General features: G+C 46.6%; 1 protein-coding gene across 3 annotated transcripts in view; it reads right to left on the minus strand.

Annotated features, from left to right (window-relative positions):
• Positions 1-1,031: 1,031 nt before the first annotated feature.
• Positions 1,032-18,101, minus strand: part of PAXIP1 (PAX interacting protein 1) — a 47,728-nt gene continuing 30,658 nt past the window's right edge. For all 3 annotated transcript variants that reach the window (XM_084784407.1, XM_084784409.1, XM_084784408.1), the window contains 12 exons: positions 17,206-17,301; positions 16,155-16,292; positions 15,576-15,697; positions 14,387-14,571; positions 13,424-13,467; positions 10,482-10,549; positions 8,290-8,392; positions 6,828-6,996; positions 5,713-5,813; positions 3,146-3,280; positions 2,991-3,066; positions 1,032-2,911 (listed from right to left, as the gene is read on the minus strand). In XM_084784407.1, the coding sequence (XP_084640533.1) occupies positions 2,793-2,911; positions 2,991-3,066; positions 3,146-3,280; positions 5,713-5,813; positions 6,828-6,996; positions 8,290-8,392; positions 10,482-10,549; positions 13,424-13,467; positions 14,387-14,571; positions 15,576-15,697; positions 16,155-16,292; positions 17,206-17,301 (1,356 nt within the window). In that variant the 3' untranslated portion in view covers positions 1,032-2,792. The remainder of the gene's footprint in view (positions 2,912-2,990; positions 3,067-3,145; positions 3,281-5,712; positions 5,814-6,827; positions 6,997-8,289; positions 8,393-10,481; positions 10,550-13,423; positions 13,468-14,386; positions 14,572-15,575; positions 15,698-16,154; positions 16,293-17,205; positions 17,302-18,101) is intronic.

Here is an 18,101-nt window from a genome sequence, read left to right on the forward strand (position 1 = left end):
GTGCAGCACTCTGACCAGGACTGCCACTAGCAATGTTGCAGATAGCTCAACAGAGTGTAACAACTATACAAACCAGTCCAAATTATAAAGATATCATGATGTGTCCTGGCCCGAGGGACTACTCGAACCAGGGTTCAACTGAAATTGAGACTGGGAATCGAAAGTAGGGTACAGACACACGGGAAGTAACGAGTCAGGTCTGGAAATTTCTGATCAAGACTCCCTTTAATGCGGACAAGTAAGACTTTATATAGTAAGGTCAATAGGATCTATTCTGATCCCTCTCTGCCTAGACCCCAAGGCAAGAACACAATAGCCAGAATAGCTCCCTGTAAGAACTTCCTATTACTGAGTAGCTCTCTGAAAGGATTTCCTTAACCCTCTGTGTGTTTCTCAGTAGGGACTTCCCTACTTCCTTCAAAGGTAAATAGTCCGAGGATGGCCTGCAACACAAAGACCTCCTTTGGCCGAGCTCAGCAGCTGGAAGGTCGTCACAGCATGCAGTCTAAGCATGGGATTTCTGCCGTGGCAGAAGTTAGCATGGCTTCCCACATCAGGTCACCAAAGATCATGCAGGCCTAGCCAGGAAACAAGTAGGTGGACACTGGTACTTTCTGTAAAACAACACAACACTGTATCCTGACAGCCTAACACAGCACTGGCCGGCCCCTTTGGAATGCAATCTCAGTACAGCAGGGCAGGATCCGCCTAGACTGAGAACAGGCTCATAACAGTGCCTGGAGCCCCCTTACCACACCAGTGAATGGTAGCTGCTTATGAAATACCACCCAAACTTATTTCTTCATGAGAAAAGTTACTTCAAAACTACTCTGCCATGAAATTTCTTAAAATGCCATCCAGTCTGAGGAAAGTCATTTAAGTTATGCGAAGAATATGAAATCATAAATAATCACTCAATTCTAAGTTCAAAAGTTCATTTATTTAAAGGTGAGCAAGTTGTCAATATAAAAGAAAAGGGTGTAAGAAATAAAAATACTCAAAGTACAAAAACATCTCAAATCTTTAACATCCATAATTTAGACAGCAAAGTCTTTATTTACATCATTTATTTGTAGATGAAATTTCATACAGCTTTCTGAAAACACATAAAAACCTGCTAAATTAATCAGATTTAATGTGGGCTCTTAGGCATATAATACAAAACATAATTTATGTTTCCTAGAATAAGGTCACACATCTTAACACGATGCAGTCAGTATTACATGTCTTCCTAGTAGAGGTCTCTCCCTAAGGCAGAGCTGGAAAACAAGCCCTCTGCAGGGAGGGAGTCCTGGTGTGCAGGCTGCCAGCAGCTACCCTTGTGCTCCAGGCTCCAGTTGTGCGGCAGGCACAAGGCTGTCAGTTAAACTTATATGTGGCCTTGTTGAGGAAAATGGTCTTCACACCCAAGGGTTAATTGAGCCAGAGCCCCTATGAGAGAAGGAGTTCTAGTGACCTTCTCCTTCACTCAACATATCCAGTCTTGTTGCACACTGTACAGCCAGAGCCTATGAAACTCCTGCACCCATGACACATGCTCTCTACCTGACACTTGGGTGACTGGTGGAGGGTCATGCTGCTTAGGTGACTCCAGCATATGGTCAGAGCTAAAGCCCAATCCAATGCACACTCCTAATGGCTTCCAGTCCCCTAACCAAACACAAAAGCATGTATTAAGCGGGCTGTCAGCCTTAACATCTTATGTGGGCCACTTTTAGGCCAGCAGCAGTGGTTCTCAACCTTCCTAATGCTGCAACCCTTTAATATCTCACATTTTGGTGACTCTCAACCATAAAATTATCTTCTTTGCTATTTCATAACTGTAATTGTGCTGTTATGAATTGTAATGTGAACTTCTGATATGCAGGACATCTGATACGCAACCCTTGTGAAAGGGTCATTCAACCTCCAAAAAGGAGTAGAGACACACAGGTTGAGAGCCACTAAACAGGCCCACAGACGACCAATGTGACCTGAAAAGCAACTCTTCCATTGGAAAAATGGTGGGACAGATGTTCTCAGGTGTAACAAGAGGAGGTGCTGCATAAGACCAGATGCTGCAGCACACCTGCCTCCTGTCATCCCCCCAGCTCAGTCTGCCCAGAGGAGGGTCCCTGACAGGCACTCGGGTCCCCAGTGCCACCCAGCTGGGTCTTCTAGCTCTCATTTTACTGAGCTCTCCAAGGCTAAGAGGAACTAGATGCACTCAGCTGGGTGATACCACATAGATGAAGGGCCAGGAGGACATGGCTCTGACCTGGGGACTGTTCACACAGTAAAGTAACCACCTCAGCTGGGCATAATGGCTCAGGCCTGCAATCCCAGCACTCAAGGTGAAAGCAGGAGGGGGATCACTCTGAAGGCAGCCTGGGCCACATGGTGCCAGGGCAGCATCTAATACAGAGTGAGACCTCCCCTCAAAAATCTGTGTCCTAAAACTAATACCTGAGATTTTGTGATATGGACTGTAATCTGTCTTTACTTCTCTCCCGAGCACCTGAAAAGCCTTTAGCTGTTCAGACATTTTTACCCAGCCACATCTGCAACTTACTACCACGCTGTACTGAGCTGTGTCACTTCCCACCTCACGGCTGGAGTGTAGAACACAGCCTCAGGCATGGACTCCAGTCATTTTCTTTGGGGTCTAACTGTCAAATCTTTGTACACCTACGTAAGACAGTAGTCAGGCCCTTAGTTGTCACCTGGCGACAGAACTCTCAGAAGGGCTGCTGACTGCACAGCCTGTAACAGCGAGGGTAAAGTCTGGCAGCAAGAACCACTGGGGTCCCCTTTCAACTTGCAATGCACCTCCCCCCGCCTGCCCACACTGCGCGCCTTCCTAAAGGATATGATTCATAGTCCAGTGTCTGTGTGAGGACTCCCGTCAGAACAAACTCCGCATTATGAACATCTGAACGGAATAGAAACAAAACCGTTAGGACAAGGCCGCTGTGAGCACTCGCTGGCCAGTCAGAGGCACAGGGACATACCTATTCCTCTGGCGAAGTACTCTCGACATAGGTGCAGGTCGTTCTCACAGGATATGAGAATGATCTCTGACAGACTCTGGGGAGGAGGGAAAGCTCGTGAGGGAGGGAGACGCACCACCCGCGACAGCACTGGCTTCTGGGGGCTCTGCTCTCACCTTGTTCTGCTTGTGCTCCATGAGCTTCCGGAAGGACGGCTGCTTGGCTAACACCTTCCCCCCTGCGCACTCTACAATCGCCTTCATCGTTGCAAGGCTCGGGCAGATGCCAGGGGTGATGTAGAAATACTTTGTCTAGAAGGAAACAGAAACATGCTTTTTAAATGTTTTATAATTAATTGTGTGTACCTTTTCATAAATTGGATGGAGATTTTTGTGTCTTGTTTTTTGTGATTACTACAAAAAGGCAGGGTCTCTATGTAGCCCTGGCTGTCCTGAACTTTCTATGTAGATTAGGCTGGTCTTGAACTCAGAGATCCGACTGATTCTGTCTCCAAAGTGCTGGGATTTAAAGGCATGTGTCATCACACCTGGCTGTACTGAGATTTTAGACAGATTATCTAATTTTCTAGAACTATGTAAGTTATGTTCCCTGCCACCTTGTTATCTACCCAGACACACAGAGGGAGTTAGCGGAAGACTTCCCTCATGGAATGAGGCCTACAGTCAGTAAAAGTAACCACGGATAGCTGCCTGAGATCTATCTGAACACATTAACAATAAACTCAAGACACTGCATTGGTGTCGTATTAAGTACGAAAATCAAAACACTTCCTTTGATGTCATTTAACCAAAAACAAATCCAGAATTTGAATTCTTTCCTTATCTCCTTGTATCTTCCATCCTCCCCTCTATTCTGTAGGCTTCTTGTGACTCTGTCCTTGTCCTGGCCCTCTGCCCTTTCCTGAACAGCACAGAAATGATCACAGGGAAGAGTGAGCGATTCTTCACAGGAACCTTTAACTAAGTTTACAAGGACTGAGCCACAGGCTCCAATTAACGCCCCATGACCCAGACAACAGACAGTCCTAGAACAGTATGGCCAACATTGATGGTGGCTATCTGTTTATAAGACAGCTTTCACACACACCCCTGCTGTTTCCACAAAGATGACCAGAACACACATTCAAGCACACATGCATTACTCTTAGGTCAGGGGCGTGAGAGAGTACATACTTAAGTACAGCTATGCATTAGTTTAGGCTGTAAGAGGCGATTACACGGGAAACCCAAGGCCACTAAGGTTGACTGGTGCATTGCTCTCTTAAACAAACAGGCTTGGTACACAGTAGGACAGCAGTCTTAAATCTCAAGCAACCCTAAGCTCCACTGCAAGGTCCAATAAAAGTTACATTCTAAGAGAATGTAAAAAAAATTTTTTTAAATCACAATGCATCACTACAGCTGCCACCTACAAGAACCAGAGCACAGAGAATGCCAAAGCAGGATGGCACATGTTTGCCAGTTGGTGTAAATTCCAAGGCATCTGGCATCTGGCTATAGCTGTCTGCCCAGCAGGGGAATAGCAGCTCCAATTCTGCAGGTATAGACAGAATAGGAAACCATATTGATGCTGATGCTTTCCTAAAATTATTATGCACAGAGATAAACACTTAGAAAAACTCAGGCCCCTGAAGGAAACATTACTTGGCTTCTGGGCTGGAGAGATAGCTCAGCGGTTAAGAGCACTGTCTGCTCTTCCAAAGGTCCTGAGTTCAATTCCCAGCAACCACATGGTGGCTCACAACCATCTATAATGAGATCTGGTGTTCTGGTGACGTACATGCAGAGCACTGTATACATTATAAATAAATAGATTTTTATAAAAATTATTGGCTTCCAAATCACTCCTAAAAAGTTCAAAGACCAGATGATTTTTATTGACTACTTAGTTCTGATACAAAAATGAGTATTTCTGAACTGTCCCAAGTCTCTTATCTAGCAAATGTTTAAAAGACAGACGCCTACATTTTCTTTCTTTCCTTCTTTCTTTTCAGACAAGGTTTCTCTTTGTAGCCTTGGCTGTCCTCGAACTCACAGCAATCTGCCTGCTTCTACCTCCAGAGTGCTGGGATTAGAGGCATGCACCACCACACCCGGCAATGCCTATATTTTCATCTAGCATTCAATCAGTATTTTTCCAAGTACCTTCTCTAGGGGAATGCACATTTACTGAGAACAACACAAGCAGGAGCCTGCTAAGATTTGTTAAAAGCCACAAAACAAAACAAGCCAGTTGTGGTGGCGCACACTAGTAGGATTTGCTGAAGGAGGCAGAGGCAGGAGGATCACGATTTGAGGACCAACTTGGTCAACCAAACAACCAAACCAAACCAAACAAACAAACCTAAAATGTCTCTTAACCAGTTCCCTTATTCATCAAAACACTCTTGGGTTACTTATCTTTGACAGATCTACTCAGTAGGTTATTGTAACAATTCTTTCCTCGGAGTGAAGAGTGTGTGGCATGTGACATTAATTCCAGACTCAGGAGACAGAGAGAGGCAAGAGGGTCTCAGTAAGTTGGAGGCCAGCCTGGTCTATATAGCAAATGCCAGCCCAGTCTGCTCAACACAGGAGACAGTCACTGTCACTTAAGATGTGCTACACTCACTCCCTTGCAGAAGGAGCGGCCATGAAGTGGAAAGGACAACTGGTGATCCATCCATCACCTGGGCCATTGTCATGTTTACTTGGCTCTACGGGAGCTTTCCTTCCCAGCATACCTTAAAGAGGGGAGACACGTGGGCTCGCTTTAAGGACTCTTCCAGACTGAAAGAGAAGAGCACTTCTGCCTCAGCATCTCGCAGGATGTAGTTCTGCTCATCTGGAAAACACAACAGTGCATGCTCTGAAAGATGCAGCCCTGCGTAGAGCCAGGTCCACATGCAGGCAGAACATACTACCCACAGCTACACTGATCCTGTGACTTGGGTATTGTCTTGGCCGTTTTTATGTCAACTTCAGACATGCTAGAGTCATCTGAGAGGAAGGAACCTCATTTGGGAAATTATCTCCATAAGATCAGGCTGTATGCAAGCCTGAGGGGCATTTTCTTTATTAGCATTTGATGGGGAGGGTGGTGACATCCCCAGGTCCTGGGTTCTGTAAGAAAGCAGGCTGAGCAAGGCATGTGGAGCACCCTCCATGGCCTCTGCATCAGCTCCTGCCTCCACGAGCCAGCCCTGCAGGAGTTCCTGTCCTGACTTCCTTGGCTGATGAGCAGTGACATGGAAGTGCACACAAACTAACCCTTCCTCCCCTAGTTACTTTTGGTCATGGTGTCTCATCACAGCAACAGTAACCTGACTAAGCAGATATTTATGTCTCACTTTCTGTTTCTCTCACTTCCCTTCAAAACAGGCAGACTACCAGTCAGGTGGGCTTCCTACCTCTAGACAAGTGTTGTACCACCGAGCTAGCCCTCAGTCTAAGCACTAATAGGAAGGCCAGTGCTGTGTATAGAGCTTCCACAGGCTGCTCATCAATGGCCCAATGAAAGAACGTGGCCGCTCTTCCTATCAGCAGTGAGGTGCTCTTGTCTACTAAGACTTTATGGTGCACCGGAAATGAGTATCATAGGTGAATTTCTGAATCGAATGTACTAAGAACAGCTTGTCTTTTCCCTTGATGCCATTCAAAGACTAAACCTTTGTGTCTTATAGTAGAATACAAAGATGTCAGCAAAGGAATCCCTGTGACAGGAAATAAGTGTATGAGTTTAAATGAATAAATATCAAGTGTTTGTTAAAGAATAAACTAGACATAGACTGGGACAAGTCTAATAAAAAGCTGCAACTTGGCCGCCGAAAAGGAGCGCCCAGCCCAGCCCAGCACGCACCGATGAACACTTGGCGCTTGAAGCACTCCTCCAGCCAGTCCGGGGTCACGATGTGCTTTACCACAGAGATGGCCGTCAGGAATTTTACCGTACGTGTCACCTTGCTGGCAATGAGGTGGGTGCACTTCTTCGTGGACTCAGCAACTTCCCCACCCAGGATGTACAGCTTCTGAAGCCCCAAACACACCAGAAAGGGAGTCATATGTCAGTAAGGTGACACACCAGACCAGTCCCAAGACAAAACTTGCTATATATAGCCTTCCTCAGCTGCACTTAATGATAGGAAAAGCAATGCATAAGCACCACCAATGGGCGCCTCAGCAACCAACATCACACAAACCCGTGTCAGAACAAGTTCTGTAGACAGTAACAGGCCCGAGGCCCCAGGGCTGGCTGCAGCACACACACACTCTACAGGTGTAGAGAGCTCCACAGGGACATATGAATCCCACCTCCAGTCAACAATGGCATAACTAGGGACTAAGGCACGCACACATAATTGCAACAACCCTGCTCAGATTTTAAAGGCATAATAATGAAATGGTAGCAGTGGTATTAGTAATTGCTTCCTTAAAGGGGGTAAGGGCTGCTGGCAAAATGGCTCAGTGGGAGAGGGCAGTTGCCATCAAGCATGACGACAAGAAAGTCCTTATTCCCAGAACCCACACGGTTGAAGGAGCTGCCCTGTGATTCTGTGATTTCCACTGTACGCTGTGGCACATGTACACCACCCTGCCTCCACTACACACAGAGCACACAAAATAATTATTTAAGTAGAAAGCATATGACTCTAACTTCCATTATAGTCAGTGAATTTTGACCCTCTTTCACCAAAACAAAACTACCAAATGCCAAGTCCCACCAATCCCTCTGACACTCTCTCAAATGTCTGTCACCACCATCCTCCCGCCCACCGTACTCTAGGATGGCATCCTTCCTCCCCAGAGAACTCATCACGGGCAGAGCCTTCAAGGCCTGGTGCCCTCAAGGTCAAAGTCTTCATAAGAAGGACACAGTGATGGTCCTGGTGCTTCCATTAGCAGCAACCCTAGCAACGAACAATGAAATAAAGAGCAGGCTGCCCTGTTCTTCCAGTGCTCAGGCCTCGCCCTGTGTCCAAGGCACTGTGAGGCAGAGCTGAAGTAAATGCCTTTGGTCTTCACACGCCCCCTCAATGGTGTCAGCTTCTAAGTAAATAAGAAGGTCTGGAAATACTTCCAACTGTATCCAGGGCTAGCAAAGCAACCACGACACCTCATGACAGCCATCAGCAGGGCTGAGACAGGCCATCCCCAATTCAACAATCACTGCCAGGACCACGGCAGCAAGGATGGCGCCTACACACAAGCTAGTCCAGCGCTCTACCCCGGCCACATCCCTGCTACACGCCATGCTGATGCACGGCTTGTCTACAGTAAAGATGGAGGAGACACTGATGAAAGCCACTCAACCTGGTCCTCACCTTAACGTACTGCTGAACTTGAACAGGCTCAAATCCAGTGAACAGCACATAAGGCGTCAGCTCTGGGCTCAGCTTCTTGGTGGGAGGTGGCAGGTCTTCAATTCTGTGATGCAAACACAAGGGAAATGATGATTTCAAACAAGTGCTCTTCAGGGAACATGTGTATGTGCTCAACAGAGTGACTGCTCTCTTCACATTAACATGTATGTGCTTAGCACAGTGACCGCTCTTCACATTAACATGTATGTGCTCAGCACAGTGACCACTCTTCACATTAACATGTATGTGCTCAGCACAGTGACCACTCTTCACATTAACATGTATGTGCTCAGCACAGTGACCGCTCTTCCCGTTAACATTCATGTGCCCAGCACATTGGTCACTCTTCATGTTAACATAACATGCATGTGCCCAGCAGAGTGACCGCTCTTTTACCTTAACATGTTCCTAGCAGTGACCGCTCTCTTCACATTAACGTGTATATGCCAAGCACAATGACAGCTCTTCACATTAACATGTATGTGCCCAGCACAATGCCCACTCTTCATGTTAACAAGTATGTGCCCAGTACAATGACCACTCTTCATGTTAACATGCATGTGCCCAACACAATGACTGCTCTTTGCATTAAAATGCATTTTTAATATTGTCATTTATTTACTATTTTACAGTGGAGCCCATAGAATGCAGAGCCTCATGACATTGGGTAAGGGCTCTGTAACTGAGCACACCGTACCTCTAGTCCCTTATGTCAAGCTTTTTAAAACCTTCAAGCTGGGCATGGTGGCGCACGCCTTTAATCCCAGCACTCAGGAGGCAGAGGCAGGCGGATCTTTGTTGAGTTCAAGGCCAGCCTGGTCTACAAAGTGAATCCAGGACAGCCAAGGCTACACAGAGAGACCCTGTCTTGAAAATTAAATAAATAAATAAAAACCTTCAATTAACTTGGTTACTACTGTGTTGTTAAAGTCACAATGACACACTGAGAGGCTGCCCCGGTGCTGCCACCTGCTATGTTCTAGCCCTGCCTTCACCACAGCACTGCAAGGGAGAGCTTAAATAAAAGCATTTAGTCTGGAAAAACTGTCAACTCTATCTGAAGCCATTTAAAAGCTGAGTTTTATTCAGCATATGCTATGGGTGTGAAGGATGAGGAGAGGAGGATGAGGAAAGAGATGAGAACATGCTGATTGCAAAAGGCCCCTCAACATCTCCCTCTCAGCGAGTACAATGTGGAGTCAAGAGCTCTTGAGCGTCATGGGAGAGAACAGAGGCCCCTGGCTTGCTCCTGTTTGCTGTGGCTTCTGCTCTCAGGGAGGCAGGACTTCTGACCAGAGAGACTGCCTCCAGATGAGGCGGAAAGTACACATGGAGCAACACCCAATCAGCATGCAGCATGCCAAGTCTCTCAGAGGAGTCTGGGCTCTTTTTCCCAGGGTGACCTCTCTGAGAAACGAGTACCCATAAGGCCCAGCGGCCAGCACTCAAGATGCAGGTGGAGCACTGTCGGGCAGCCTGCTTCCCCACAGCAGCTGCTGCTTACATAAGGTTGGGGTAAAGTTTTGCTTGAGAAAAAAGTTCTGGTTTTTATTTTATTTAATTAATGTTTTTATTTTTATTTTTTGGTTTTTCTTCAAGACAGGGTTTCTCTGTGTAGCCTTGGCTGTCCTGGACTCATTTTGCACCAGGCTGGCCTCAAACTCACAGCGATCCACCTGCCTCTGCCTCCTCAGTGTTGGGATGAGCCACCACGCCTGGCCTTAGTTTTTATTTTTAATAAATAAAAAAGAAAATTGCTTCATGACTGAATATCTCTCAAGTTAGACACTGTAGTATGTCACGTGGCAAAAGTAAATCCTTTAAGTCCAGTTTATGATTATGTGCATGGCTGTTTAGCCTGCATGTGTGTCTCTACACCGTGTGCATGCCTGGTGCCCACAGAGGCTAGAAGAAGACATTAGATGCTGTAGAACTGGAATTATAGGCAATTGTGAGCTGCCGTGCAGCCGCTGGGAACTGCACTCAGGTCCTCTGCAAGATCAGCCAGTGCTCTTCACCAATGAGCAACCTCCCTAGGCCCCCAAGTACAATATACTGTGAAAACTTAAGAAACATCTGGCAATTGGAGGCAATCTTCCAAAGCAGACCTGTAAAAGAGGCAAGTAGAAGGCCACTTGCCCGGCTGCGCGTACCTGGCTCTTTTAGAAGGCTGGATGTTGGCGACCTCATTTGGCTTCAGCTTAGGGGGCAATCTTACACCCTGTAATTAAAACATTATGCACGTGTCAATAAAAAAAAAATCTCCAATACAGGGGCTTCCAAGACAACCCCTCCAACACCCATGGAACCTACCCACAAGCGAGAACCACGGCCCTCACCACTAGAACAAGTTCACGTTCAAAAAGGCTGGGTGGCATGGCCAGGAGCAGAAACTAACACTCCAGAGAGTCTGCCCTTTTCCTCTCTCCTCCTCTAGTCCCAAATCTCTGGACACTTAAAACCGCCTGCCTATTCCCTTCACCTCAGAATTCTCAACCATCAACTCCCCATCTTTACTTCAAGTATTTGTTCTGGGTCCCAACTTGGAGTATGGTAAACATTCTCAGTGCCAACACATCTCCCTAAAACAAGACCAGCCTAAAACTGAAAGCCACCTGAGGCACACAGGCTATCAGGTGACAATCAGATCAACAGTACTGCTATGAGCCAGCAGAGGTGCTAACCTTAGCAGGAGCCTTACATACCAGAACCAGCCCAACACCCCCCCCCACCACCACCAGCTCAAGACACTGCCTCAGGACAGAAGCATGACAACAAGACAGAAGGGGAGAATACAGTCCACCTCAGGGGCCACCTCACTCTGTCACATTGCCCATCCCTTCACACACTCAACTTAGAGGCTTTTAGTTAGCTGGGCCTGGAAGTCCAGGCTGGCAAAGTTCAAGGCCTTTCTAGGCTACAGAATGAGTTCAAGGCCAGCTTTTGCGTGTTTTGAAATACATAAAGGGCTGGGTGCAGAACCACTGCCTGGCACATGACATTGGCTCAATGTTCAGCACATACAAAAAAGCAGAACAGCACCTTTACTTGCTCACTCACTATGTTCCCACCCATACTCTGAACCTCCAGCCCAGACTCACTGAACTGTAAGCCACGTCTCCTACACATGCTGCCGTGAATACACAACTAAAAAAGCCAAGTACATCTCCCATGCACTGTGCACCTGGCAGTCTCCAGAGGCCTAAGCAGCATACCATCTCCAGGAGGGTCTTTCTTGCCATTGCTTATCAAGAGCCTTCTCCACCATTTCCGCAGCACTGGCCTGGTGGGAGCTGAAGCTTTCCTACAAAGGCCTAAGAGAATGGTCCATGTGGTTTGTGAGAGATGACTCTGGTTGCCAGTTTCCCATTTGGACACAGCTCAGGAATTGCTTCCCATGAACAGGGAGGATACTGGCTTTACTGATGTGCCTGAGCTGGCCATGCTCTACGTTACAAAATGTGCCACAGGGGCCTGGCATGTCAGGAAGCGGATCTCAGTGAGTTCTAAGCCAGCCAGATCAATATATCAAGTTCTAGGACAGCCATGGCTACTAGTGATTTCCAGGTCTACTTAGATCCTATTTCAAACAAACAAAACAAAAAAGAAACAAGGGTCTGACTATGCTGTGCAGGCTGGCCTTTATCTCCTACTTTGGCCACTCAGGTAGCGAGAACTATCAGCGCGCACTCCACTGTCACTGGCAGTATAAGCCCATTTTAAAAACAGTACAGCTTAAAGCCAGACACTCACACTTGTAATCCTAGTCCTGTAGTCATCTTCAGACATACATCAAGTTCAAGGCCCCAAGACAGGTCCCATGTAGAGCCCAGAGTCAAGTTTTCCTCGTGAGTGTGGCCTCTGGTAGGTTGGCCATGCAGATATGGACGGTGCTAATTAGACTCAGTGGGTTGTTTTTAAATCTTTTAAAAAGAGGAAGAAGCTCAGGGGGCTGCAGCAGACTGGGTAGGGGGTTGTAGACTCTGAAGGAACATAGGTTCCATAGCCTCGTATATTTGAATGTTTGGTTGCCAGTAGGTGAACTGTTTGTGAAAGATTAGGAGATGTGGTCTTGATGGAGGAGTGCGTCAGTCACTGGGTCTGGGCTTGAGGTTACAAAAGCCCACATGAGGCGCAGTCGTTCCCCCGCCCCCGCCTGCCTCACGATAGTAGATCAAATGTAAGCTCCGAGCTACTGCTCCAGCACCAGGCCTACTGCCTGTTGCCATGCTTCCTATGGAGTGGTAAGCAAGGACCCCATTAAATGCTTTTCTTAATAAGCTGCCTTGATTATGATGTCTTTTCAAAGCAGTGGAATAGTTACTAAGACAGGGGTGAATATGACTGAACTACTATATGAATGTATGAACTATAAGAGTAATAAATTAAAACCACTAGCTGGAGATATTTTTATAATACATTCTAACACATCTGTGACAGATATGCAGTCCTAAGCCTACAGCTGTCCTACAGAGTGTGGAACCCTGACAGGAACAATAGATCATAATCGAGTAAACATGAATACAACAAAGCCACAAGCTCATCAACCTTAAAGGTCAGAATGTAGACAGCCCCTAACAGACAACATATAACTAACTACTTTCAGAATGTTCTATCCCGATGCGGCTCACCAGAACATCCAATATGACATGACTCTACCCAGGAATGCTCAGGCATGTTCTGTAAGGACAAGGAACTCTGACCTGGGGCCTGTGTTGAGTCATACCTGTGTCACTTCTAGTGGCTCTGAAGGCTTTGTCCACTAGCTATGAGAAATAGCTGACACCTAATGAGTCCTGCTCCTTGATTCCAGGAATGTAACATAGCTCTCTGCACACCTGCAAGCACTCACCACCCACACTGACAACAGCAATTGTAGACTAGTATGCTAACACACAAGACACAATGAAGACACCCTTCATGTGCTACTAAACAGGCAACAAGAAGCTAACATCCACAAACATCTCCACTGCACTTAAGTAACACAGCAGCTGCCACAGTGCAGGGGGAGAGGGGCATATACAGGAGAAAAGGCCACAGTGTCGTCTGGGGATGACATACAGCGATGCCTCTGTGGGGTGTGGGGCTGGCATACCATCAATAGCTCTGCAGTCACCTTCACTGGGACCCGCCATGCATCTGAAAGAGAAAGATGTCATCTTCCAGGTTGAATGTGCACACAACCCCACTGTAAGTCCCTCCTAGGCAGGGAACCTAGACATACAGGGTGTGTGCACAGCTCTCGTGCAGGGCAAGGGAAACTGTAATGCTCAGGTTCCCTGGACAGGTGAGACAAGCATGGCTGATGCTTCACACCATCCTTGGTCAAGGGTGTGTGCTGTGAGCAGCACCTCATTCTGCAACAATGCAGTCATGATGAGAGGTGGCCAGCAGCAGGACCCACAATGACCAATACACTAGTGCTGGCTACAGGGAGCAGCTTGCGCTGTGCAACCAAGTGGACCTGAAGCCCAATGTACACTCAAGTCTCTGCAAGGCCCAGGCAGTCCTTTGGGACAAACAGCTGCATGGTGAAGTGTGTCCGGTGGGAACATAGAGCAAGGCTTCTCACGAAGAAAGCCTTCTAAATCAAACTGGGCTTCTCAGGGGAATTTCAAAACACAGCATGAGTAATCTTCAATTCTGAAAGGCAGAATTAAAATCTAGTGCATATTTACACAAGTATGAATTTTAAAGATTAGTTTAAAAAAATCTTTAAAAAAAAAAACTGTGTTGCAACTTATATCCCCTATCTTCTGTGGAACAGCCCTTTCCTGAGGAGTTTTCATAATATCAAAGGGCTGACCACATTCAAGGCAGAAAACCAGAGAATCCATCAAGTGCTCAAAGCTTGACAGTGACAAAGAAGGCACCAACCCTAAGAGAGAACAGGGTGTTCCCAGCTCTAAATACTTCTCGGACACAAACCCAGCAACCAAACCATTTAGAACATGGGCAGAGGGGAGGAAGGGGAGACAGGCAGACAGAAACTAAATCATGGTGTAAGCAGTTTTGACAGCTGTCAAGCAACAGTGTTAGCACATGAATCATCACTTACCTACAAGACTTAAGACCAAGTGTGGAGTGGGCGCAAAGGGGTCCGGTAGATTGAAGGCGGTGTACCGGCTGTACTGCACCTGCCGCAAGGCCTCGAAGTTTCCCAGCAGGATGTCCCCCAGCCACTGTGCATTCACACAGGGGATCCTCCACTCTTTGGCCTTCTCATACTTCAAGCCACTTGGTCTTTTTTTAATGAAAAATCACATTTATTCAATGTTAGTGCCACCTTACTATGAATTTTTTTTCTATTTTTCAACAAAAGCCATTAAGAAAACTATTAAAAGCGGCAAGCATGTTTTAACAAAGCTGCCAGCAATCCAAGCTGGAAGCCAAGGATATTTAACCTTGGGTTCCAGCTGGGTCAGAACCTGACTTTAACTCTATTCCTGGTATTAAACTCATCAATTCAAGTTCTATTATTTCATCCACTCACGGAAGTCTTTTATAGGTACTTCTGTTGACAGTATTGTGAATAATGATGCCTTTAAAATAGAGACAAAGGTTTTTGGGGGTTTTTTTGGGGGGAGGGGGTGGGTGGGTTTCAAGACTGGGTTTCTCTGTTTAGTCTTGACTATCCTGGAATTGTTCTGTAAACCAGGCTGGCCTCGAACTCACAGAGATTCACATGCCTTTGCTTCCCCGAGTGCTGGGATTACAGGCGTGCACCACCAAGCCCAGCTGACAAGGATTATTTATTAAGAATAAATGAAATGTCAGGTCTGGTGGCACACACCTTCAATCCTAGCACTAAGGAGGCAGGAGCAGATGGATTTCTGTGAGTTCAAGACCAGCCTGATCTACTCAGAGAGTTCCAGGACAGCCAGGACTACTTAGAGACCCAATCTCAAAAACAACAAAAGGAAGAATAAAAGGCACTAAGGAGTAGAAGAAGGCTGGTAGTGAGCTGGGCAGCCAGTCAAAGGCCTTTGTGCCAATCTTTTATGGACTTCAAAACTTGAAATGCGTACAAAACTATGATGTATTAAGAAAATACTGCTAGCCAGGCATGGTGATATATGCCTGAGATCCCAGCACTTGTAGGCACAGGCAAGAGGATTGCCACAAGTTTGCAACTACCCTAGCTTTTAAGAGGTCATGCCTCCCCCAACAAACCAAACCACCCCACTATGTGCACATCCCTCTCCTCTGAGCAGACAAGATTGAAACAGCTTCCAAGACCAGCTTACTCTTTACAGATGAGGACCGTGTTGCTCCGACACAGGTACCCTGTGTACTTGGCACCTGCCAGATATGCCATTAACTTCAGGTCATCTCTGTCATTGTCAACAAATCCAGTCACAGAGATAATCTGCAGAGAAAAGAGCAAATGATATGCAATACCCAATGGCTTTGACTATGCCTTCTCATGTGCCTATGCCATTAGGGGACATATCTGACACTATCATTCCTGAAAGCATCAAGAGAGAAGCTTCAGGGGTGGTACATGAAGCATAGAGCATCAAGGCACTCACAGGGACATACTTCTGGCATCTATGCCATGATGCCCTGGTAATTTCACGTAAGTGCTGAGTGCGCACACACAGGGCAAACTCTGGATCATTTGGCAGCAAGTACCCATAAGTACTGACTAAGTTTTACCCACCAGTGGATGACTTATCCTAGGATCTGAAGTGTCAATGAGCTAAAACCAAGTAATCTTGTGCCAGGCACTGCTACAGTGTCCACAGCACACAGGGGGTGAAAATGCAACACGGAGTTTTGGGACAGAACTGCACAAAGCCAAACAGAGAAGGTATGGGCCTCACATGCTGTGAGCAGGGTTTGCCCCCGGGTGGAAATGCCACAGGGAAATGCAGGGCTCGATGTGGTGGCACCAGCTTCTTCTTCTTCAGGACTGTGTTGAGCCAGTGTGCAGTGACACACCGCTTTCTCTCTCGAAGCGCCTGGAAAACAAAACAATGGTCTTCTCTGGTTCTTGGCTTGCACAATGCAGCAATATACCACCACCTTCCCAGAAGCCAGTGAATCAAAGACTCCATCTCTAGGGGATCTGCAGCTCCTGGGACGCCTACATGTTTCATGCACTCACAAACATATATAATTACAAATAAATAAATAAATAAATAAATTCCCCCCACAGACAGATACACCCTAATCCCCTACATATAAAGGAAGAGTGTAAGCACAGATGAGGCATACAGTACAAAGCAGAGCAGTCAATAGTATTTAACAGGGTCCTCCTAAAGCCACTGTCATATACACATTAGCATCCATCTGTCAACTAACAGGAAGATTTTTACAAAAGAAAAGAAATGCAAACCTTAGGAAAGGAGGCAATGCTGGGAGGAGCTTACACTTGCTCTCTCAGTCTTGCACTCAGGAGCCCTGGCATGCTAAGCCCAAGTGGTGCCAAATCCCATCCTGAGAGTCATCGGGATGGTGACCAGGAGGGTCTGCCCAAGTTTCTCTGCCTCTCCCTGGAACTTCTTGCTCCCTCTCTATTGCTCAAAGCTGTCCACAACAGTATCTATCCACTGAAGTGGCTTTCTTAGTTTTGGACACAGGAAAACATTCTCTAGAAGATTCTAAGCACTATGAGGTATGATGTAGTAGCTCACTTGTCTAACATGCATGACCCTCAGTTTGACTCTCAGCACCACAAAAAACCTGGCCCAACGGTACATGCCTGTACCACTCAAGAGGTAAAAAAGAAGGAATCACAGGTTTATGGTCTTGAACTCTGCGACACGCTACTTGGGCAGCATGATACTGTTCTATTATAAACGTATTAAGCACTTGCTTTTAGGACTGCACATAACAATGCTGGGCCTCCCAGTAGTGGTGGCAGTTTCTTACCTGTGCATACATACCACTGACTTGACTCTCGCAGAGGAGGTGTGTGCATCGGCTCGTGAAAGTGGGGTCCACAGTGCCACCGTGTGCCTGAATTATCTACACAAAAGACCCAGGCAATCTGACGTCAGCTTCAATTATTCAACTCAGACAACTATGAACAGAAGTCACACTACACTGGTCTAACTTATTCCCCATAGGATAAACAAAAGCTAACAGCAACATTCACACACAATGCACAGAACTTTCGCCCAGCACACTATGCCACCAGAGAAAAAGGACTGCAACATTCTTAATGCTGAGCCTCTTCACCCCAGCACTGATGACATTCTGGTCAGCAGAGTATGTGGCAAAGCTGCATGGGCAACGTACAGTGTCCAGTGGTCCTCCTGATTTCTCACTGAGAACCAGTGGTGTCTCTTCTAACCATCAAATGCTCTCAAAGCAGGTCCACGGCCCTGCCAAACTTTCACACTGTAACAGAAAGCTTCATCAGAATGTAGTGCGTATCAAAAATATATCTGATGAGCCAGGCATGGTGGCACACGCTTTTAATCCCAGCACTCAGGGAGGCAGAGGCAGGCAGATCACTGTGAGCTTGAGGCCAGCCTGGTCTACAAAGTACAAAGCTGTCCTAGCCAGCCAGGCTACACAGAGAAGCCCTGTCTCAAAAAAAAATAAAACACCTCATATATGTGTACACACACACACACACACACACACACACACACACCTACCTCTGTCTCTCTCTCTCTCTCTCTCTCTTAGTAGAGATCAGTAAATATCACTCTTCCAGAGGATCCAAGTAAGGTTCCTAGCACCCATTTACCTGCCTGCATCTTGAGCTTCACGGGACCCAATGCCTTGAGCCTCAGAAGGCGACCTCCTATGTGTGCACA

This window comes from Acomys minous (assembly GCF_964271855.1).
Source record: "Acomys minous genome assembly, chromosome: 6".
Taxonomy (NCBI): Eukaryota; Metazoa; Chordata; class Mammalia; order Rodentia; family Muridae; genus Acomys; species Acomys minous.